The sequence below is a fragment of the Melozone crissalis genome, unplaced genomic scaffold (genome assembly GCF_028551555.1).
Source record: "Melozone crissalis strain CALT ecotype California unplaced genomic scaffold, PUWL_Pcris_2 ptg000008l_1, whole genome shotgun sequence".
NCBI classification, from domain to species: domain Eukaryota; kingdom Metazoa; phylum Chordata; class Aves; order Passeriformes; family Passerellidae; genus Melozone; species Melozone crissalis.
The window spans coordinates 5124944-5149581 of record NW_026535786.1 but is presented as its reverse complement, the minus strand read 5'-3'; the positions used below and the strand labels follow the sequence as shown (position 1 = coordinate 5149581).

General features: G+C 38.9%; 1 protein-coding gene across 2 annotated transcripts in view; it reads right to left on the bottom strand.

The window, feature by feature from the left end:
- Positions 1-24638, bottom strand: part of NOX4 (NADPH oxidase 4) — a 99618-nt gene that overhangs the window by 23516 nt on the left and 51464 nt on the right. For both annotated transcript variants that reach the window (XM_054269990.1, XM_054269991.1), the window contains exon 13: positions 12114-12195. In XM_054269990.1, the coding sequence (XP_054125965.1) occupies positions 12114-12195 (82 nt within the window). The remainder of the gene's footprint in view (positions 1-12113; positions 12196-24638) is intronic.

Below are 24638 nucleotides of genomic sequence, written 5' to 3'. Positions count from 1 at the left end.
TTGTTATCTCCTTGTTAATCCTATTTCATCAGTTTAGCTAACCTTAGATGACAGTGTTCAAATACCTGAGTGCCCAGGGGGGTTTTTAACACAAGTGGCCCAATGACAATAAAACCATATATGACTTAGAATTACTTTTAATATATATTTTTCTGTGAAGCAGTTTTAATGATAATTTCCCTTGAAGTTTCATTCTTCAAGGAACCTTCAGTACAGAGATAAACAAACCCCAGACTCTGCAAAATTGATATATTTTTGGTTTATTAATAGATGCTAAATATCTCAGCCATGAGTCCTCTTGCTGGATATCACAAGGAGGATAGAACAAGGGAACAAGCTAAACCTAATTGGATCATAATTGCCAAAACATTTCTACATGGTGCACATGCTATTCACTGGTGCCAGACTCTGAGTGCAGGGCCAAATAATGAAAAACAAAGTTAAATTGGTGGGGGGGTGCCTCTGACCACAAACAGCTGGAATAGCCAACGCAGACATAAATGGATTTCTTAAATTCAAGTGATGCTCTTAAGAGCTGCCTGCAGCCAACCTGCTCTATTTTGCTATCAAATTACTGAGAGAGATAGATCAGATTTTGATAGCTCCTGTTTGCATGGCTTCTTTAAAGTGGATTCCTTCGCTGTTGTGCAAATATGCACCTATAAAAAAGTTAACCATCAACCATTACATATCCAGGTACTGCCATCTAACAACAGAAAGACAAAATGTATACAGATGCACACTAACTATGCTCTCAGACAGCGAGGCACGGCTCCAGATGGAGCAGTGAAAGCTAGGAACGTTCCCCATCTCAGCTTCTGCTGACTCTGAAAAGAGGGAAGCAGGGGCTGAGCTCCAGGGACAACCATTCTGCTGCACTTAGATCTTGGAATTAAGATGTTCAAATGCTAATGGAACCATGTGTGAAAAAAGACTTGTTGAACTCAGCCTGTTTTCTCATCAGGACACAGCAATTCGCAAATAAATGAACAAGACATTCCCCCTTATCTCTCCTTCCTAGTACAAAATAGAGGGAGATGAGGTTGTCCATCAATACCAACATGGCCTGCCAGTCAGAAGAGCAGTGCCCAGAGACTCTCATTAAAGCCTGTGTCACTGAACAAGCTCATTACATTTTGCTCTGCTGATCCCACAGGGTAAACCTGCTCTTTTGAACAAAGGAATCTTTCTCCATGCAGTGTATGGACTGTGCACAAAACAGAAAGTTACATCTGACCTTCCCTTCCCTTCCCTTCCCTTCCCTTCCCTTCCCTTCCCTTCCCTTCCCTTCCCTTCCCTTCCCTTCCCTTCCCTTCCCTTCCCTTCCCATAATTCAGAAAATGAATTATAGTAGAGTTTTTTTCCTTTTGCTTCAGTTCAGCAGCCATGTCTGACACAAGTGAGTTGATGCAGAATTTCATGTTGTCTCCTTGGAACAAAACAGGGGTGACAAAGGGGCTGGCACGTAACAATTGCCCTTCACAGAAAGTCTGCTCTTTCTGGATAGAAAGCAGCACAGCATTTCACTCTGGCATAACTTAAATATGTAACCAATGACTATTACACTGGTTACAGACCAGCAGTGATCCTTCAGGACAGCAGCACTCAGAAACACTGGCACAGACACTGAATTGCTCATTGCATCACCCTAATAAATAGATTTTGCTACTTTCTAGTCCTTCTTTCAGCTTATACTAAAAAATTATGGAAAGCCTGGGTTCAGTTCACAACTCCAGAGTTTACTTTATACCAGCTTGAATGAAGTGCCAGTTTCCTAGATTTGAGGAAAGTGAGTGGGATCTCTCCAACGCACTTCAAACTCTTACTCATGGAGTGACGTGCTGAAGTCCTAGAGATGGTTCCCTTGAAAACTGCAGTGGCAGGAAATACTCTTGGTGTATTATTAAGATCACAGAGTTTCATCTTCATGATGCCCAAACAGCCAGAACATCAGGTTTGTGACTCCTTCACAAGATAACATTACACCTACATAATTTACCTTGTCCAGGTTGAAGCACAGGAAAATGGATGGCTCAGTTCTGCCACTATTTCTTTGCTAGTTGTGGTAAAAGAGTACCACATGATGGAAAATTGCTAACAGCCACTTCCATTGCTGTATTTTCCCTAACAACATTAGGAAATAAGGCACAAGAAAAAAAAAAAATAAAAATAGCTTTCAAAAGTCTTTTGAGAAGGGATGCAAATACCTTCATTTTGAAGAAATCACTGTGAATGCATGTCTGCATTTCAAATATTATTTAGGAAACTTCAGCTATCCATACAAGTTAAAGAAAAAATTAATACATTGTAAGAGTTTCAGAACTGGTTCAATATAATAAAAATATTCAATCTGTTCAGGTGATTTGTCTAAAAGAGGAACTAATTAAACCTGAAGAGTATTACAAATCACCAACACTAATGTACCTACAAAACCTATTTCAATCTTAAAGACATGGTATACAGTGAGTGGAAATACAAAGCTATAATATCCTTATGTAACATTATGATGCACCATGCAGAGGGAAAACAAGACCTTGGAAACTCTCAGGCATTTTGCTTTCATAAGCCACTATTGAGTATTTTTTGAAACTAGAGAGAATACAGAGAACATTTGTAATATAGGTTATCATTTTCATACTGGTGAAGCAGACCTGAGGTAAGAGGACTGACCCTGATGCTGTGGGGGTTTTTGGAGTAGGCAGCAATTTTGCTCTATAGAAGTTCCTGAGGGAATGAGAAAGTTTTAAATGTTTGATTTTAAATGAGAGTTTGATTCTACATGACTTTCAACCCCACACAAATTTAATTTAAACCTTGTTTTATAAAGATACCTTGACAGCAATGGATAATTAAGACATAAAGCAAAGTATTATATTAAAGTTATTAGGCTCTAAAGCAAATGATTTTCACATCTTTTCTTTCTGGTTGGTGTCTATAATACACCTTCTCTCATTGCTTTAAGGGAAGAAAAAATGTCACCACAGTCTTGTTACAACAGAAATGCATCATTAATCACCTCACTTGACACACCTGATGCTTCATGTTAGGTGCAGATGCTTAGACTAATAATTTTCTGCAAATGTGTAACCCACAAGATTCTTCTATTAAAAAAAAAAAAAACAACTAGAAACTCTGAATATCACCAAATTTATCTTCAACATCCAACAAACCAGTACATATTTTTTACTCAAACAGCTTTTGTGTTTTGACTTATCTGCTTTAGTCTCCAACTCTGTTTGTGAGCAGCCTCAGCCAGCTGATTAGGCAACAATCAGAAATTATTTGGCAGCTAATATCACGACTGTTGCAGTCCTGCAGCTGCTAGCAATGTTTTCCAGCTGCTAGCTGTCTGGCCATTCAAAAGCACTTGTGATTCTTTCAAACCACTTGACAAGGTCACAGAAGAAGTTTCCTTGGGGCTAGGCTTGGCCCACTGGGCACTATGAACCAACAGCCAACTCCTATCCTCATGACTGAGGATAATTAACATCTATAATAACATACTATAGGATGAGACAGCTTTTCTACCACTGCCAATTTTTACAACTTCATAGTTCTGGGCTAAGTAATAGCCCAGATGTTGAGACAGCTCCCTCCATGAAATGGGGCTGACGTGTATATTTGGGGATGCTCAATTCAGGGTGGTCCTCTTGGCATCCCACAGCCCAGGTCTCCTATATATTTCTCTGAAGAGACAGGAAATGGCTTTTAGATCAACATGGGCCTGCTGTTGCCTCTGATTATCACCAAGAGTTTAAAGGTCAATATGTTTCATGAAAAAGAAATGTGAAGTGTCCCCATCACACATACATTAAAGTGCCTGGCACTCAGAATTAAACCACTCCACCAGTGCCACGCACCAAAGGTCCGCTAAAACTCAAACCCAGGCTCATGTCCTGAAAAGAACAAACCATCTTTGCCCATTTTATGCAAAACTAGAATACTAACAGTGACCTTTGTCTTGAATGTTTGTGCTTTCCTCTCCTCTGCAGTATTAAAGCATGAAGAGACACTTGTGATACACATAAAATGCTTATCTCACACTTTACCTGCACCTTCAAACCTATTTGGCAAATGGCCAGAACTGCAAAGAGTGTTGATAAATTGCTACCATTGTTAAAGACCAGGAAGTACATTTATGGCTTATGTCTAACATGAAACAAAAAGGACAACATGGCAGGTAGCTTTTTCTTTTTCCTTCAAATGCTTAGTGGCATAACATAGTCTATTTTGGCCCTTATTACAGCTGGAATCTTTCTTTTCTCTCTTTTCCACCAAGACTTACTAACTGCCTCCTTTAACAGTTCATATGAAAGAAAACAGCCTTGGGGTCCCTCACTGAAAGAACGGTGCCAAAAATAAAAATGCTAATGTGCAGGTAGGTGTATAGGAGTGAATGAGAGATGCTGTCCCCTTTTACCCGGAGTCACATGGAACCACAGAACCACAGAGTGATGGAGTTGGAATGTACCTCTGGAGGTGATCAAGTTCAACCCCTGCCTGAAGTAGGTTGCACAGGACTGCTGCATCCAGGAGGAAATTACTACTTTCAACAACCAAAACTTCTTAGCACTTATTTCTCTTCTTTTCCAGAGCCTAGTGCTTGGATTTCTGTAACTATGGTAATTGTGAAACTACTTTTCTAAAACTAATATAAGTCATTATTTTTAAAACTATGATAAAATTGGATATAAGGGTGGAAGGGATCATTTTAACTCTCTTACATAATGAATCAAAGAACCTCATTAATACTTTCAGCATCAAACTACTATAACTTGTGTTTGAGTTGTTTTAAAAAAACATCCCTCGAGATATCCGGTGGCAGATAACTCCTCACAATCTCATCATGTTGTTGAGTAGTAGACATGTATGTATCAATTAATCAGCAAGCTTTATCAAAAACCATGCTCATACTCCCAGATAGCCAAATGAAAACCAGCTTTAATGATTTGTCTTACCCCATTCACTTTGAACAAAGCAATGATTTCATCTCCCAAAAGCTGTGAAAGGTTTACTCATCTTTTACTCTCAGTCAGGCATTTCCCATTTTCAACTAGGATTATCACAATGTTTTTCATGGAACAGTTCATGCCTATTAATGAGCCACAACTAACTCACTAACAGGTAAGTTCAAGTAGCATCTAGAATGCTTGCTACTTAAAAGAGAATATATATGCACACGGAGCTTCACTTTTGCATGCATGTTGCTGCACAAATCTCTTTTTTTTTTCCCTCACATCTTTCTACCTAGAAAGATTTATACTTGTGCCTTAGACTTCATATCTGAGCCCTGTTGAAGTTAGGAGCAAAATTCCCCTTGACATTAAGGGGATTGGTTCACTCTATGCTGCTGTTACATGAACTCAAGGCTACTGGAAACAGAACAAAAGTGTCTTTATTTTGTAAGTTACTGCAGTACTGTACTGGTACTTTGAAAAAATATAGACTATGTCTCGAGGAATTTATGAGCCATATCTTAGTTTAATGTGTAGTCCTAATATTTCAGGATATTGATTTGGTCCCATTTGATATTATCTGGATGGGTCCACATGAATTCTTTGTAGAATCTGAGCTCAAATATGTAATGCACACTATGAATTACCATCCTCTTTCTTTCTGTCTTCATTTCACTTCCAAAAAAATTTAGATCCAATAGTTGCATTTTTACTCCTGTAACATGACTGCTCTTTTTAATGAACAGCTACCAGTTACCCCATTGATACTGTTCTTTCCATTTTGTAAAAACCTCTAATGACAGGAAAATGGACTTTAATTAGAATGAAGGTTTTATTATCATGGAGCTCAGCCTTGCACTGGTTTGTATACTCTACAGAAAAAGGTGTTATCTCTGCAAAAAGCCACACTAAAAAAAAATAAAAAAAAGAAAAAAGAGACAAAACCCTAATCTCATAAAAATATTCTTCTCAAACAGCTTGAATTTCTTTTAAAGGTCATTCCTCCTTAACCAGGTCTCTTTTTTAATCAAGTCATCAAAGTCTCTTTTTCAATCAAGTCATCAAAATTCTCTGAAGCTCAGGTTTCTGAGGACACAGACTGACGAGGAGATAGTTTGCTTCTAGCATGCATTTTGAAATAAATCTTGGAGCATTTCAAAATCAGTAATTTTCATGCTTCATGTACAATGCCACACAAAGCATTTAAAGTGCTTGTGTGGGCACTTCTGGAAGGCTCCTTCATTTGGCACCTTCCCATCTGATTTCAGCAATATGGGCAGGCCACGTGTTTTTGCAGCGGAAAAGAGGATAGATGTTATTTCAGATGAGAGAGCCAACTGCACACAACTGAGAGGACTGTGGAAGACCTGATTTCTATTTCTGGTCTCATCCCAAGGAGAATTGTTCCTGGATGATGCTGGTACCTCACATCAGAGTTCCATGCCTCAGTTTTCCCTCTATAACAAGAGGACATCTTTTGTAAAGCACTTCACAGGAAGCCTTTAATAGAAAACCACTCCTTAAAAGTTCTCCACCTCTTTTCAAAATTAAAAATCTCTTTGCCTTTGCAATAAAGACTCAGTGATGAACACATAGGTCACGATTTTTCCCCTTGAAGAACACCAGGGAAGATGTTGCCTTTGTTTCTAATGCAAACTGAACTGGGTTTCTAGGCCATGCTCTGCTAGCTGCTCTCATGCTTGTTTCAATCTGTGATTCAAGGGAATCTCAGTGGATCCACTGCCTGAGAAGCATCACTTCCAGCAGCCATATCTCACTACTGTCTTGTGTTAGACACAAATTATTTTCCTCTAAAAAGAAAAATGTTCTCAAGACAGCTGCAAATAAGACATAAGCTTTATTCCTGGGGTATTATTTATGAAATTTTATCTGTTTCTTGGCTCAGATCTCAAGCTGTAGGAAACTGCCACAGATCCATTATCATTAAAATAAATAATTAGGAACCAGAAGACACAATGGTTTAGGGAGGGCACTAACTTTCTGCCGTCTATTTGTCTAGACTTCTCCATGATGAGAATTGAATAACACCATTTAGCTTTGTTTGAGCTGAAATTTCTCCGCAGATTTTCAAAGATAACCTTCAGAAATATGTATTTGAAGATACATACATACATATATATATAAAGATCCTGTATTTTCTGGGATTTTTCATGATGTGAAAATTACCAGCATTTTTGCATAAACAAGAAGACTACCTTAATTTATTGTGAACATATGCAAAAGAATGATTTGTAACTTTATGACTGATGAAAAGTAAATGCATTTGGAATATTATTTCATCATACCTGATAGGTTTTAAGTTCATTTTTTTCTCCAAAATTCAAGACTTTGTCATTCCATTTAAATAATAAAGATTTATTTCTTATACAGCCAAATTTATGAGTTTAGACTGTTTCCCTATTCTATAACGAAGTGCTGTTATTTCTCTTGGTACATATTATGGAAACAGTGACCAAAATGTTGTTTTTCCTCATTCCTGCCTTTTTTCCCCCTTGTTTTGTGTTTTTGTTATTGTTTACCTCATTTTATTTTAAAAATAAGTAGGAAAACTTTTTAAATGTTTTAAGATTTTGGGAGAGAGACCTCTTTAGCAAGCCTTACCCTGCAAGAAATAATTATTTATTTTGTTCAAGATAAGGGCAAGTTTTAAACTGATCTCCACCCTTTCATATGGAGGTGACATTTCAGATGGTACAGGACTTTCTTCTTCAAGAGAAAATGGTACAGTGAGATGGCAGAAACTGGAAACTGAAGTTAAAAAAAGTATCACAGGTGAAGAAACTGACAAGTGAAACAAGCTGATCTAAAGGCTTGTGAGTTTTCCAGATTTTAACATCTCAATTTGATTCTAAATTCCTGCTCTGGCTGAGTGAAAAACTTGCTGCAAGGATTATCAGTAATTCTCTATGGCTTATGCTAAGAAGAGACTCAAATTAGCTGGAACATAACCACTCCTTCTGTTCTTAAAATCTGTGAATCACCCAAAAAATTTTTTATCAAACCCATAGAAGATAAGAGTGAAGACTGCAAATATTTCTGAAGGGGGAAAAAAACAAGCAAATAATCCCTTTAAAAAACTTCACATATTTATATGAGGATTTCAGCACTAACTTGAAAATATAAAGTACGGCTGAACTGTCAAGTTAGTTCTAGACAGAAAAAAAACCTGCTAAAACCCTGTAATGCCAGTAGCATTTCTGGCACATCCCTCTTAAAGTGCTGCTTTGTGCCATGTCAGCCTCTCTCCTGCCTTATTCACCCATCAACCTAATTTCTCACTCCTGCACTTCTTTTATCACTTTCCTTATCATTCTGTTCTTTAGGGTTTGCTTTTTTCTTTTGACACTATCAGGCCTAGCTACAAGTGGCACTTCTCCCTGGCACTTCATTGCATATCCTTCCTCTGTGCACACAGCACAGGCAGTCAGGAGCAGAGTGGAGTCAGCAGGGATGGAGCAACCTAAGCCCCTGCTGCCACCAATCACCCTATCACATGCTGGACCCTGCAGCCAAATTAATGAGCATAGTGCCTTCTTCAGGAGCAATCCTGTGTAGCCTTTGCTGCACTCTAGCAGTTCTTGTATTTTATGAGTGAAACTGTGGACAAAACATGTAGGAATGACATCAGCAAAATGGACAAGCCAGGAAAGCATGAAGTGGATACCAAAATGAGAGAAGCTCCCGCAGAAATGTGCTAAATGTGAAACCCTTAAAGGTTTTTTATGAGATACAGGGGCCTTAATGCTCATTTGAAAAGTAAGGATAAGATTTGTTGGAAAAAGTTTGGTTTGCTGACAGACCTGATTGTGTTGGCCTAACTCCCCTCAGTGACTTCAGCAGGCTTGTGGAGTGAGGGAGAGCAGGACAGAGCTGCAGATATGTCTGTCATTTGTTTTGCATGCAGAGGGTTTTCCCAGGCAGCTGTGCACCCCAATCCATTTGGTTGCCCACAGCTGCAGGTTTATTCTTAGTTTCAGGAATGTGAATCCTTGTGGACATGGTAATGGCTTCGTGTCAGCAAGGAGACAGGTTTTCCCCTCAAAATAGTTCTCTTTGTGGACAGGTCAGTTTCCAGATTAAGTGGATAAGGGTATTTGGTCACATCTGATTCCTGAACCACGTTAATCACTTGAGGTATCAAAATTACTTGCCTGGATTAGATTGCTCTTGCTAGTTCTGCTACATGTAACTACATGTAGCGCAGTGTGTTTTCATTAAAAACTCTTAAAAACTCTAGGCATGGGACTGAAGCATAAGATAGAGCCAAGCTCCTTCTGCTCTGCAACCCCATGAAGAAAAGTGAGAGGACAAAAACTGCAGGCTGGGCTGGCTGGGTGGGTGCTGTCCCACCAGCTGGCAGAGCGCTGTGTCCCAGCCCACAGGCCACGGTGAGAACTGGTGCCCATGATGCCGTGTGGGCACACAGTGGTACATCAAGAAGTCAAGCTGATGGGCTGTGTGACTTTATAAGACTTGATCTTTGTAAGATCCGCTGCTTGCCAGAGCAGGTATTGGCTCCTCGGCTAAGCCAAAGCTGTCCAAATAAACTCAGGCAAACACAAGGACAATAAAAATATCACACAGTTCTCCATCAACTAGGAGGGCAAAGCAAGTTTCTTTGACACATCTACCACAGAAAATCCAGCATATTCTAGAGAACTTAATGTCCATGCATATTCTAGAAAACTTCTTCCAGACATTCCAGTGCAGGGACATCTCTGAGAACAAGATGCACCCAAAATTATCCGGCTGTTACCTGGGAAAGAGTTCAGGTCTTAATGTAATAAATTAACAAGAACATAATTCAGGCAAGAACATCAAGGTTTCTATTTCTTCCAAAAATTGATGGATTACAGTTTGCGCATTTAGCCTTTAATATTTATTGCAATGATTCTGAATATCCTGAGTGGTGCTGAACATCCTCCTATCCAATCTCCTTCCTTTGGACATTTGTCTCTTAAATATGTGAAAACTTTTATCCTTTCTACCTACTAAGCCCTGCTTAGTCAAGCTATTCAGCTAAGTCACTACTAAAAATTCTCTTCTATTTTTAACCTTCAATATTCTTCGGATTTCTTTAATCATTACAAGCTCCAGTTTGTGCCCTGTGACAACATCTCATTAAAATGGTGTTTCTACTCAGATCCTAATGTAGTACAACCAGCCACTGCTCAGTTGAAGTCATGAAGGGACACTGATTTAGGAGATTTGTCTCTTCACTATCTTAATTTCTGTTAACTGACACTTTGGAGAAAATGGGAATAGGAAAGGTGAAAAAAAAATTATATGGGAATAAGACAAAATATATTATGAAGATAAACAGGTTTTCTACTTTGCTGAACTCAAGTACCTTGCTCAAAAGACAACCCCTGGGGAAATTTGGATAAGTCAATAGCGTTAAACCAGTTTCTAAACGGGTTATAATATATGATAAATTTCTGTAACAAGTGAGCAAATTTGCACCAATTAATGAAGCTATAAAACACGAATCTATTGCTTTGAAGAACATATGCAAACTTCTTTTTGCTTAGGTGACAAAATTTGGCCAACTCTTGTATGTTAGAGGAAGCAGTCAATCTACCCAAGTAACATGGCTGAAAACATGTACCCTTTTTGAGATGCAAGGCCACTATAACTTCAAAGAGCAGCAGAGCTCCATACAAGATATTTGCCCTGTGATCTTTGAAGAGTTGAACACATCTTCTGTCAGAAGACAACAGACAACTCATTCGCCCATGAATCTGACATTGTGTAATATTGTTAGTAGACTTTTTGCCAAGAATGCTAGCAATAAATTGAATGTAATGAAATGGAAAGTCAAACATCTTAGGAATGATTTATATAAAGATAAGTCTGTTCTTTGAGGAAGGACAACAAACTGGTTTCTCAGACCAGTCTGACAGTGTCCATATCAAAAATGAAATAATCTAAGCCAAGCAAAGCATAATACTGCCAGGGTTATAAAAGGATGAGGAGAAAAGCAATAATTCATGGAAGTCCTAACGAAACAAGCAGATCAATCCATAGGTGCCTTCCACTATTTCATATATTGTACCTCCACAGTATTCCAGTAATATAGTGACAATGGACAATGCAAACAAGAAATTTAGGGTGATAAAACTGTGTCTTCCTTGAAGTCGAAGCAAAATTTTGTCATTTTCAGAATCAGTATTTCATCCTTGAGTGGTTTTATTTTCAAGTATTCACAGCGAGGAGGTGACTGGCTTTCAGCACTCAGCCTCTCTAACTGTCTGTTCTTAAAAAAAAATTTGTATTATCAGATTTAAAGAGATTTGAAACCTAGCTTCACTGACTTCTAATCTATTTCAGAAACCTCCTAACAATAATAACTAAAATAAATAACTGTGCTTGTTTTCACCATCATTGAAGGACTGGCTACAAACATTCTTTCTTCCATCTCCCCCCTCTGTCCACCCTGCACTAGCATTCTTTAATTGTTCATTCTGGTCAGGGTTAAAGTGAGAACTATTTCTTCTTCTTTCCTCTTCACTGCCTCAGTTCAAGCTGAAAGTGACTGTTTCTTCCAGTAGATAAAACAGCAAAGAACTTTTATTGCTTCACTCAGGTATGTCACTTGGAAAAAGAAGAGCTATTGTCCAGGATACACAATACATTCAAGACCTCCTTAACACTCAACACTACTCTTTAAATCCCTTTAGGGATATAGGCAAACACATACCCCTAAAAAAGCCAGAAGAAAAAATGTTTCCTAGTGTTTGCAGGCTCTCAGAGGAAAGCCTGTTAAAATTCAAGGGAATCTGTCACCATCAATGATGGAATCTCAGAAGACAAGAATGGGGATTAGCCTGATAAAACATCTACCTGTGTCAACAGAGAAACAAAGCTCCATCAGACACTGATCCAGGCAACTCAACATCTGTGCTCCACCACCAGCACCATCACCTCCCCCAGTGACAGCTGAGCGTGCTTGCAATGCATGTCTGCTTCTCCTCAACACCAGTCAAAAGACTGCAGAGATCACTGCTGGTGTGGCTCCCTGACAGCTCTGTCTAAGGATTCTGCACCAAAAGCATGTACAGTGCTATAAATGCTTTACTCTCCCTCACTGCAAATAGATAAAGATTTTGTTTCTCCCAAGAAGACAATCTTACTTACTTGGGATAGCGTCTCTGCTGAAAGATGGGCAGAATCTCTGTATCTTGATTTGAATGCAGAAGCAGTAAATCCCGAAATCTTTCTGTCAGGACAAAGAAAAAAAAAAAAGAAGAAAAGAAAAAAAAACAAACCCAGACTGTGACTCTGCATTATATGTTCAGGCCACGAGTAAGCAAGCAGTAATATCAGTGAATTCTCTTCTCCAGAAATATTTAGCAGAGGACATAACTAAGCATGGAGGGACTAAAAATCACTGTTTCCTGTAAAACCTAATATTTTAAAATGCCTTTTTTTTTTCATTCAATACTAAATTCTAGTAGTGCCTATAAGTTTCCAAGGTCTGCACAGAGGTCTTCTGAGTCTCATGCACAGCCAGCCGTAAAAAGTCTCTGCCTTGAAGAGCCTAGTCTAAACAGAAAGGAGGAGCCCCTAAGAATTCACATTAAGGAACACAGTAGTCAAAACAAACATAGATTAATTAATTCATATAAATTAAACTGCAGTACAAAAGTTGGTAATGGGCTTAATGTTTTTAAGGATGGTTGGAAGACTGGATTTCTTTTTTGTCATAATTATCTATTTCAAAAACTGCATTATTGGATTTTCTGCGGGAGCTAAAGCTTTTGTAACTTAATTTCACTGACCACCAAATAAAAGGGTGGTTGCAATTAGCGTAGCTGCCTTTCTCTTATGCTTTTCTCTAGAGGTGGTTAGACATAGTAAGTCAAGTGGGATCTGTAGGATGTTCTATCAGTCCAGATTTCTCAGTCAAGAAAGACAGAAACCTCCTTAAAATTCACATTATATTAAGATTCAGGGATAGAATGGGATTTCCCACCCAGATCAAATTCCTTTAGTAGCTCTCCATAGCATGGGATGTGCTCTGTTTCCTTCTTTCCTTCTGTCACCTGCAAGTTTAATCTGTCCTACAGTGGCACAGAACTGATGCCCTTTCCACCTCCTACCCTTCCTTCAATACTTTATAACTGTGGCTGAAAGTCTTCAGCTACAGGTATTATCCTTCCTTTGCTAAACCATAGTTTGTAGCCTTTGGTGTGTGTGGCAGCTGTACCATGGATTTCTCCAAACTAGCTCTCTTCCATGAAAGTTTTCATTCTGGAAACTGAACCTCAGGGTAAGTGTAGTCCTCCTCCTCCCAGATTCCTATGTATCTTAAAACATTCTCTAACACCAAGTTTATGAATAAGAAAATTACAAGACAAAAAACCATTTAGATTTATGCAATATTCTGTATCAAAACTAAGCTCCATTAATTTGGATACAATTCTGCTATGTAGCCTCTAAAGTGGAAAGAAACCCATCTGAATCATACTTCATAAAGTTGTAATATCGTGAAAAAAGCACAGTTAATTCAGAAGGAAAACTCTTGTTAAGGCCTCAGTTTTAAAGGTCAGCTATCTTACACCTGAGTCTTTTCTCAGCTGGCTAAGACATATTGCAAACATCTTGGATAAGATACCAGGATCTGCCAGTGAAGAAAGAAGGGCTTATCTTTCTTCCTTTATTTGTACACCTCTTCATATTCAATTCTGAAAGAAACAAGCACTCCTACCTCCAAAATTCTTCTCAAATCTTCAAAATGTAAATCAGTCTTCCTGTGCCTAACTAGGACAAAGAGCAGATGTGGCCAACAAAACAAATTCAGTAAATGCAATACTGTAAAGATGAAAGTTAACTCCAATGAGTACTTTCAGGAAACAGACTGCTCACTGTATTGAGGAAAAGCTTGCCACTACACTACTTCTTGACCTCTGCTTGAAATTTTAGGAAGATGGAGAAATTTGCTTTTCTTTCAGTCTTCTGGTACATGGCAATAGGCTGTACACACACATGCCCTATCATCCTTAAAGATGACACTTTAACCATCTTCAAAAGCCAATGGACAAGAACTGAAAGGCTACAGAAAGTTTTCACCAATGCAAAATATCCCCTCATGTTTCAGAGCCAGCACATTAACTTCCACCCCTGCTTCAGTAATCTCCCCACACAACCCAAGCTACTGATGCATTTCCAGGTGTCTTTTACAAAAGCCTCCATTCAAACAACAGCCTTTGTGCGTGCCTGGTGGAGGAATGGGAGGAAGTTTACCATGGCAAACACTGAGTGACAGCACTTCTTTCCATGACTTGAGGATTTTGATCTCTAGAACACGGTGTGAGACACCATGATTAAGGATCTCTCTTTGTGGTGGCACCGCTGATTTACTTCTGAGGGCCTGTAACCAGGTGTGACAGCAATGTCAAGCACAGAGAGACATGCTCCTACTCAGTTCAATGCTGCACAACACCACATTACAGGTAGGTGAGTGAAGCTGATTTGTCAGATCTTGGTAAGGATCTGTGATGCTCTGGGAGAGACAAAACACATCTCAGTGAGTGTGCAGATATGTCGTACCCATTGTTCTGTCTGAGATGGATATCACCCAGGCAGAGTGCCATATTCCATCTCTATCTCCTACTCTGTGACCTATTCTTGTGCTGCTGCCCTTTCACATTGATCAAGGCCACCTGGCTGCACTCCAGGACTCAATTCAGCAAGCAGTGATCTTGAAAATATTTTGAATAGTAATGTGACAGGGCTGGCCAGTACTGGAGCAAAAGCAGCCAAGTTATGGCATCTGAAATTGGCCTGAACAGTTTTCCTACTAGATCTTGTTTTAGCTAAAGTCAACTTTTTTATTCCCCCCACGCTATGGCAAATTTCCCAGGCAGATGTATTTTCTTTTCACCATATGACTTTACTCATTTTTCCATGTGGCGTGGTTTAACCTCAGACAGCAACCAAGCCCCACACAGCTGCATGCTCACTCCCCCCATGGTGGGATGGGGGAGAGAATTAGAGGAGTAAAAGGAAGAAAACTCATAGGTTGAGACAAAGACAGTTTATTAGGACAGACAAGGGAAGAAATTATAATCATGGCGATAATAAGAAAAATAATTAGAATATACAAAACAAGTGATGTACAATGCAATGGGCTCACACTTGCCAGCCAATGTGCGGCTAGTTCCTGAGCAGTGGCTCTTGGCCAGCTTTCCTCGCAGTTTATGCACTGAACACGATGCCATATTTTACAGAATATCCCTATGATCAGCTGGGGCCAGCTGATCTGGCTGTGTCCCTCCCAACTCCTTATGCCTTCCAACCTTCTCACTGGCAGGGCATGTAAAGATGAAAAGTCCCTGTCTTAGCATAAAGACTACTTGGCAACAACTAAAACACCAATGTGTGATCAACATTATTCTCATCCTAAATCCAAACCACAGCACTGTACTAACTATTAGTATGAAAATTTACTCTGTTCAAGCTGAAACCAGAACACCACAGAAACACTTACACTACATGGTAGTGTTGCACCTCATCTCAAATCTATTCTACAACTTCTCCCAGCACATTAACCTCCATGTCCTGTTCATGTAGGAGTCTTTAGGACTGAATTGTCCCATGGGACCATTGTGTACACATGTCACTTTTCAGCTCTATGACATGCTCCTATTACACCAATATGTGCTTAGTACCAAAGTCACTCTGGACAAATGACACTACTGCCTTTAAGACCATCCAACAAGGTGATGAGGAGGTGACAAGAGCCTGGGTAGCCACTTACAGCACAGGTACTTTTGGTGCTCTTACAAAAGGAAATATCAGAAGACTGATGCTTTACAAGAGAAGGCTTTTAAATTCACAAGAAAAAAAGTCACAACAATAGCTTCCCAAAGGGGGAAGAATTTTTTAAGAAACCTAAGACATTGTTCTAATTCATGCTACAACAACAAATGAAAGACTTGAGAACTAATGAAACCAATAATTAGAACATTTTTACATTATTTTGGTTTGCAATCAGTAGTTGACCAATAGAACTAAAACAAGTCACAGTCTTTTTATTACTTGGATAAATTTAGAGAGGTATCTTCCAAAATTGAGTCCTTTTTCCTGTGATGCTTTTGTCTAGGTGTTGGTCTGATTCATTAAAATAAAAAAAAATAACATTTACTTAGCCAAGGTTGCTTACTTCTGAAAACTGGCAATTACCTCCTCTGTTCCTCATTTCATTCATACAATTTGCATGAGTTAAAGTCTGTACTAGCGACAGGATTGCTCACATTGTTCTGAGATCAGCTATACCACCGACTGGTTTGTTGCTCTGCTGTGTGTGACACTGCAGCCTGTCTCACTGATGCTCCCATAAGTCTGCCTACAGGACAAAGTTCTCAGAGATATCAAGAAGGGATGTACAATCACATCTTCTGCTCAAATTTATGTCATGTTTTCAATATGATGAGTGCCTCAACTTCCTCCTGGCTTTCATTTTGAGTGTACAGTTTTTTCCAAATTCTTTATCAGTGAGAAGTCCTCAGTTAAATTTAGGCAGTCTCATTGAGACTATACATGTTTAGCTAAATATGTAGCATAATTAGTTACCTGTGAAGACTGCAGACAGGTTGCAATAACACAGTCTTATGCCCTGTCCTCCTAAATCAGGAAGACTGCAGACTCTAAAGAAAAGAAAGTTTGCCATTGGAATCTTTATGGATTTAACCTATCCTATATATTTATTTCTTCCCTGTCTTTTATCTAAGTTTTCTTCTCTCTGTTCTACCTTTTGCTCCTCCTCTCCCTCCCAGCATAACATATTCACAAGTCAGCTACTGGAACCTCAGTTATAAATACCCTTACCATTTTTATGGTAATACATGTTAACACCAAGCCAGTTAATCTACAAGGACAGAAGGATGCATTTCAAGAGAAATTTTCCCTTTAAAATATTTAGATTGATGCCATATTTGTTCTCAAACAGAATGGGATTGTGCTCAGTATGGTGAGTTGACAGTAATGTCAGAAAAATGAGAGCAAGAATGGGCATATGGTCTGAAGGTCACTCAAACTGGTTATACAGTCAAGTTTCCTTCTGCCAGGATATATATTACAGAAGTGGAAAGAGACACAAAGGAAATTTCTGCAGTATTTTAATATCTGGGGCTTCTCACAGTGGAGAAAAATAATTTCTATAGACGGTCCCTGTGAGTTAAAACACATTATTATTCACATTCTGTAGACAGAAACACGCTGTGGCACAATGAGCACTGGCTTTGTTTTTCAAAGCTGTCACGTCCCTGAAGGTCTTATTGCTTTAGCACTTCAAAAATTATGCCAAAAGTCACACACTGCAGTTGTGTAAGGTTTGACTTTAAAAGTCAGGTCTTGCGGTAGTCTTTTCTCACTCCTTCTTGTTACAAAATATCTTACGGAAAATAACAGCAAAATCACTTTCACTGTAATTTCACTCTGCTGAATTCCAAGGGTCTTGGAAAATCAAATCCCCGCTCCTTCAGAGTTTGATGGGTATGAAGCTATGAGGTCACTGCACTATATACCAGAAGTCTGAGACATTACTGGTTTGTTTATCCCAACTACCTTTACCCAACACCTTTGGACCATTTTCTGAACCACTAATAAAAAAAGGTCAAATTGCATACAATCGACTCAGTTAAGAACACTGTAACACCAATGGCAATTGGCTTAACAGGATAAGGATGTCATTAATACTAGTTTTATGGATTTTTTTTTAAATGAAGTTAATAAGGATAAAAAGAAAGGTGATGAGAAAGCAACCAGAGAGTGGGAGAACAGAACAGCTTCATCAGACCACCAAATGATCTATCCATAGTGACACTCAGCTTTCTTAAAACTGCTGATGATAAGTCAGCTTTCTTAAAACTGCTGATGATAATTTAATAGGATTTGAAATCCACTAATATGACTTGTTTTCAAGTTCCGTAAATTTGGAAAAGCTGTCATAAGTAGTTCTGCAGTGCCTTGTAAAAATAAAAGGCAATTAGGAAGAAGTCTTTGCCAGTTAAGGGCTATAAAACAATGATGAGCAACAAGATGGCAAAAAAAGGAAATGTCTGATATTTCAGTTTGACCTGTGGCTTATTAATGGCCGAAGTTCCTGAAATTAAGGAGTTATCACTTCTCTCCTTTTGAAGAGTCAGTGCTACAAATATCCTCCACCAGATTAAAAGGGGAGGAAAAAAAAGATGATGAGTTAATGCTGATGATCAAAAGGTTCCAAAATTATTACATCATCAGCCCCAGAATTTCCCTGAAACATACATATTTTGCTGATAGAGACAGGCTTTTTGACCAGATTGAACTTCCATGATTCTCAGTCCATTAAGCCTCACAGAGTTTAATTCTCCTATTTTTCATCACCATTTCCCTCCCTCCTGATCAGTTGTCTGAAAGACTAATTAGTGTCATTATTTACAGAGTTACTGAAAAACACTGAAAACTAGTGAAAACTCAAGAAGTTGAAAACTATATATAAACCCTTTGCTCTTTATATTCATTTAAGGGAAATAGAGAAGCCTTTACAGAAAGGCAAGTGGACTCTTTCTTTTCCAAGGCAGATGAATAAAATGATCATCCTTCCTTTCAACATTTTCTTTTACAGGACTTCAGTTTATAAGCAGAGTGTGTGGGGGGGGGGGGGGGGCGGGGGGGAATAGGAATTTGACTAATCATAACACAGATCTGCAGTGAACTCCCAGTCACTCTGGACTTGTGGAATAGTCCTCCTTTCTTTAAAGAAAAACTCTGTATGCCCTGCTTTCTCTGCTAACCTGCCTTTGCACCCTAAAAAGCTCCTTCTCTTTTCTCTAGCTGTGTGCCTACCAGTTCAAAAGCATTCTCCCTCCCTGATTTCAGAATTGGCAAATCCTTTCCCTGATGGAATTCTAGGTGCTTTCTTGTGTCCTTAAATTTGTCACAACTGCTACATCAAAATTAGCTTGGATGGATTTATTTCTAACTAGATCTCCCTCATTTACACTATAATCACACATCTTGCATAATTTAGGTATATATGGCCATGTATCAGCCAATGAAGAAAAAGAGAAAAAGGCAGTTCTTGTCCCAGGAACCTTAAAAGGTAAGAAGATGAATGATGGGAAGGAAAAAGCATCCCTTATTTTGTTTCAAAACAGGGAGAGATGTGGAGGACCTTATTTTAGGCTGCATTTTGTACGACTGACCTGACAAGACATCACTGAGTGACCCAGACTGCCTGCTAGCTACACTGCCAGACCTGGGTTTCCCAGAAGAGAAGAGAACACAACACCAAAGTCAAGCAGTCTTGATGCTCACTACTAAGTTAGAAAATCCTTCTGAGTTAGAAATCCTACTAAAGGTTACACAGCAATTCCCTAGTGGAGCTGGTAATTAGCTGACTGCTGGAGTTCAAAATAATCAAGAAACTTTAGTCAAGGAATATTTTTTGCCTTAGAGATAGATACTTATTATATTTGAAGACTATTTCTGTCATGACAGTAAAGCTCATTCCACAGCTCAGCTCTTACAAAGTACCACGTAAAACACAGTTTCTAAACAACACAGAACCTCTACTTTAAAAAATACTTTATAAATATATGCTCTGAAGGAAAACTTATTTATGCAGGTTTTTTTATAGCACTGCATTCTACAGTTGCTGCCTGTAGCCATGAAGGGCTATACTTTGCTTTTTGAATTCCCCATGAGCAAATGTAGGGAGGATCAACTACTATTTCCTTCACTAGTGCTGTAGTTTCCTCTTTCACAACAAGCCAGAAGAAATGATTAGGCACCAGTACAGCCTTTTGGGCTTTAAGATAATGTAGTGACACTTGTTCTAGAAAGTCCTTATTTCATAGAAAAAGGAAAAAAAATACACTCAAACTACGCAAAGCAGGAGGATTTAACTCGTTCTCTCTTTGTAACTTGTAATCTGCTACAGAAACTGGAGAAAGCCAAACCTTCCAAAAGCTACATGGAACTTTTTAACACTGAAATGGAGCTACTATCCAGATGTGCAATTATTGCAATACTATCCAGCTCTGCACATCTCCAAAGGGTTTGCCTCTAAAAGGCTGAGCAAAAGCACAATTAATCAGGCTGTACTGATTCACACCAAGGTCCCCCTACTCTAATATCTGGATTCATTTGTGGACACATCTATGGAAGAATGATCACAGGGTAAGACCCCTCTGCTTTTGAGCTTTTCTGTGCCAGTGCTTCTCCTGAATCTAACATGGTTTCTCTAATAAGAAATTCTTAGATTCCTTTTTAATGTATACTTGCCCAGTCCCCATGTAAACCTAATCCATTCCACACTCTTTGACAAGGAGTCCCATGTGTTTTTCACCTATTACATGAAGATTCATCACCTTATGTTTGCTCTGAAATCTTACTGACTGTGTATGATGGCCAAAAACTCTGATACTGGCAGAAACTGTGAACAGTCAGGCTCCACCCACCCACTCTTTCAGCATTATGCATGATTTTGCAGACTATGGCTGTATTCCCCTGAATTAGGTCTTTTTCAGGCTAAAGAGTCACTGCATAGTCAGTTATCCCACGTTTGGAAGCCTCTCGACGCTTTTGATCATCTTTGCCATTTCTTCCTGAGTCCTGGCCAGTGTCATGTCTGAGTGATGAAGACCAGATCTGCACACAGGACTGAAGTCCTGGTAGCACCACAGAAACACCCACCAGCTGCACAGTCATCTCCTTGGCTTTATTCTCTACTCAGCTCCTCCTCCTCCTCCTCCTCCTTTTACTCCAATAAAGAGAAAATAATTTTTCTCTTTATTGCTGCTGAGCACTAAGCTGATGTCTTCATGGAAATAGTTATTGTGACTCCAAAGTGTTATTCTTGGGCCGCCATGTGTATTAGCTTGTCACCAAATATAATAAACACCAGCACATACCCACACGCATACATCCACCGGTATTTTTAGCCAGGTCTAAAAATATGTTTGCAAGTGTCATATATTTGAACAAGTAACAAGAACTTTTCAATAGACAGATTAATATGGCAGTCAAAAAATAATGGAAGTAATTTCTATCCAAGACTGAAATTTTGTACCATAACAAAACCACTACCAGTAACTGTGAACACATTCTTGGGCTTTTGCCTATTCGTATTTGGTGACAATTTAAACTTAAGCATGGGATCATTTAACCCTCTGACTTATACAGACATAACTTCATCATTACTCTCAAATATGCAAATAAATTACTGTGTAATAACTGTAGAGGATCACAGAATTGTTGAGGGCAGAAGAAATCTCAGGAGATAATCTAATCCTGCTCTAAGCATGGTTAGAAAGAACAGGCTGCTCATAGCCATGTTCAGTTGGGTTTTATGCATCTCCAAGGCTGGAACTGGATGATCTTTAAGGTCCCTTCCAGCCCAAACCATTCCATGACTCTAGGACATAATCAGGAGGTCTGCTTGTGAAAAAAATATAAATAGCAATATTTTGTGCTGTTCCCATTCATTGCCACCTTTGGACAAAACTGCAAACCCATGTCAGTTTGACAAGAGGGCCACAGCTGGTTAGGAGCCAACTGCCCGCACAGCTGATAGACATGAGGGGCAAGACACTGCCCTGTAATAAGCTTCAGACAGACTGGGCAGGTTAAATACTGCCTTCTCTTACCTGGGGCAGGGATGGGAGGAGAATGAGAATACCAAAGAAAAAAGGAGTTTGTGAAAGAGAATGGGAGTTTCCTTGCTAATTCACCTTCACTCACAGCCTTGGAATATGAAGTAGAGATGGCCCAACCCTCATCCCTCCAACAGCAGCCTTGAGCCCTGTGATGCTGCTGATCACCAAGGCTCAGCTGACCTTAGAGGGATCATCAGGCCTAACTTGGCCTTGCTCACAGCAGGCTGTGTGAATACCCACATGGAAGGTGCTAAGTTGTTCCCAGAGGGGAAGCTGCACTGTGCTGGATACAGCCCTGGGAGTGAGCAGCGCTGACAGGCACCCCGGGTGGGAAATGCCTGTCCAGCCAAACACTTAGCTGAACTCGACAGCTAGAAATAACAGTGGGGCTGCAAGTAAGAAACAAAAGCAAAAACAGGGTGCTAAGGGACTCCATCGATATCTAAAAATCATTTCCCCTGTGTTGTCAACTGCCTGTCTCTTTCAGAGAACACACACAACTTCTTCCCTGAAAGCACCAGCTACACTAAAGCATTACATAGGATAACGTGAGCAGAGCTCAGCTGGATTCTATTTCCCGTATAAATTTTGCTAGTCAGCTGGGGATGATCCACTGGGAAAAAATGTACATTTTTTCCGAAGATCTAATCACATCTGAGGCTCCATTTCTTATAACATCTCTCAAAGGGCAATATCAAAACCTTAGCAGGAAATCATTTCAATGACTGACAAATGAAATGAGCCATTAGATACTGTTTATCTCTTTCTTTTTTTTTTATGGGTGATAAAATGTAATGCACACAAGTGTATCAGAAAATGTATCCAAAGCATGATTTCATTTCACCCTGATGTGAGCAATTCTGTTATTTCTTCTTACATTTGAATTAGACAAGTCATTCTTGAGAAGTTAAGCCAGACAACTGCCGGAATATAAATTATTACATATAACCTAGTCTGGGTAGTTTTCATTTATTCTTAATTCATAATTACTTACAAATACCTGTATTTATTGACTTAGCATTAGCCTTTGTGTTGACTTTTGTTAAAATATGTTGTGGGATTTCCTACGAGGTTGTCACCTCCATCTTTCAACTAATAATGTTATGAATGTAATGGAATATTAAATAGAAATGTTTTTACATGACAGAAAGTCTGTTATTACTCAAATCAACAGAAAAAGTATACCCAGCCTTGAACAGGAGAGTAAAGCTGAAAAATTTTACTATGCAATACTAAAACTGATAACTATTCCCGAGAACAGAGAATAACCAATAAACAAGTGGTTTAACATGATTTGGATCAATCAGTTCATCACATCACTGTAAGGAAATTACTTGGCACATCCTTATTTGAAAAAGTGATTTTGCCAATTCCTGTGAGTATAAACTATCACTAGATATCAGTTACCAGTCACGACCTGGCATATAACAGCACGTCAATGCACCATCACAAACTCAGCAATACATAACGGCACAGAAATGATAAAATCCTCTTCAAGCAGACATGGCACATGCTAGTGCATATGTGCTGGGAAGTATGGGACACTTCTAAAGAAATACTCTTCCTTAACAAATTTTTGGATTAAGGAATTACTGCTTTTTTTGGAAATTGCACTGAGAAAGTTTCATTTGCCATGCTTGTTAATAACAGGGCACAATTAGCATAATCTCCTCAACCCATTAAAAAAGGAAAACATCAAATAAGAGAAATTATAAAAATGTCTTTAATTAAATATTTTGCTTTTTTCAAACCAGTCACAGCTAAGCTGAGGAGACACTCAGCTGACACAGTGTAAGTGAAATCCTTGAGGGAAAGCCCTGTGCTGTCAGGCTGGCACCAGTCACTTGGTAAAGCACAGCAAAGCACCACAGCTTTGACTCTGAAATGTGCGTGGGTGTCTGTGGCATTTTCCTTGAGGAAATGGCACTTACAGTGTGTTTAATGAATAAGGCAATATGTTAAATTTATGACAGGAGATAGTCCTTAAAGCTGCTTGTTGCAGTCAAGAGCACAAACTGCCCACTGAGTTATTTTAATTTCATATAACATGAGGAGGCTTTTTGGAGGCTGTAGGTGTTCTTGTTAACACTGACAGTACAGTAAAATCCTCACAGCAGACACTTGAGCAATACCCAAAATATCGAATAAGCTCTGAAACTCCTCCTCTCCCCCAAATCCTCCTTCAACACTGAAAGAAGTTATTGTCATCTCCATTGAGTGCCTATTTCTCCAATACATATAAAACCACTAATATTTTTATTTGGATCCACAGACTTTCCAGGCTCTCTTCCCAGCAGAGAAGCATTCTCTCTTATTCATGATCATGGTGTTCCCTACAGAATTTTAGGTTTTATTAATAGTTTTTCTTAAAAAATTTCTGATTCCAGGTAAGTCACAATACTAAGCAGTCATCCACTCATTATCAGCTTCTATATGCAGAACAGAAGAATTTACCTTCAAATTACTAAGAACACAGTGATGTAAACCATTGTCCAAATTTTACTCTTTGTAGATGGTCAAACATTTCCAATCAAACTGTGGTTTATCAAGGATATTGAGATTATAAGAGAAAAAAATTTAAAATTTAAAAACCACACCCAAATGCTGAAAGTTTAGGGATATGTGCGGGCATGTATATGTAAATCAAATGCAGTACTTCAGGCAAGTCATAGTTATGTTTTCTCACATGCCCATCTCTTTTCCCAGTTTCCCTGCCAGAAACTGCACTCTGCCAAGATGTGAGTGTGTGTCTCCACAGGACAGAGTGAGACCATGGCATGTTACAGCAAATATACCCTAAGCTGGGAACACAGCCAAGAGTAGATAAAGAAAGCTGGAGACATACAAATCCTAAGAAGAGGCTGGGAGAGCATTTACAAGTGATATTTTTGGCTTTCGGACAGTATTCTTGACCATATGAATTCTTTTAAAATCAATTAGTATTTTTCTATTAAAAAGTTATTTTTATTTTAAAAAATAGGTGTTACATTTTATATTTTATTCATTTACTAAGCAA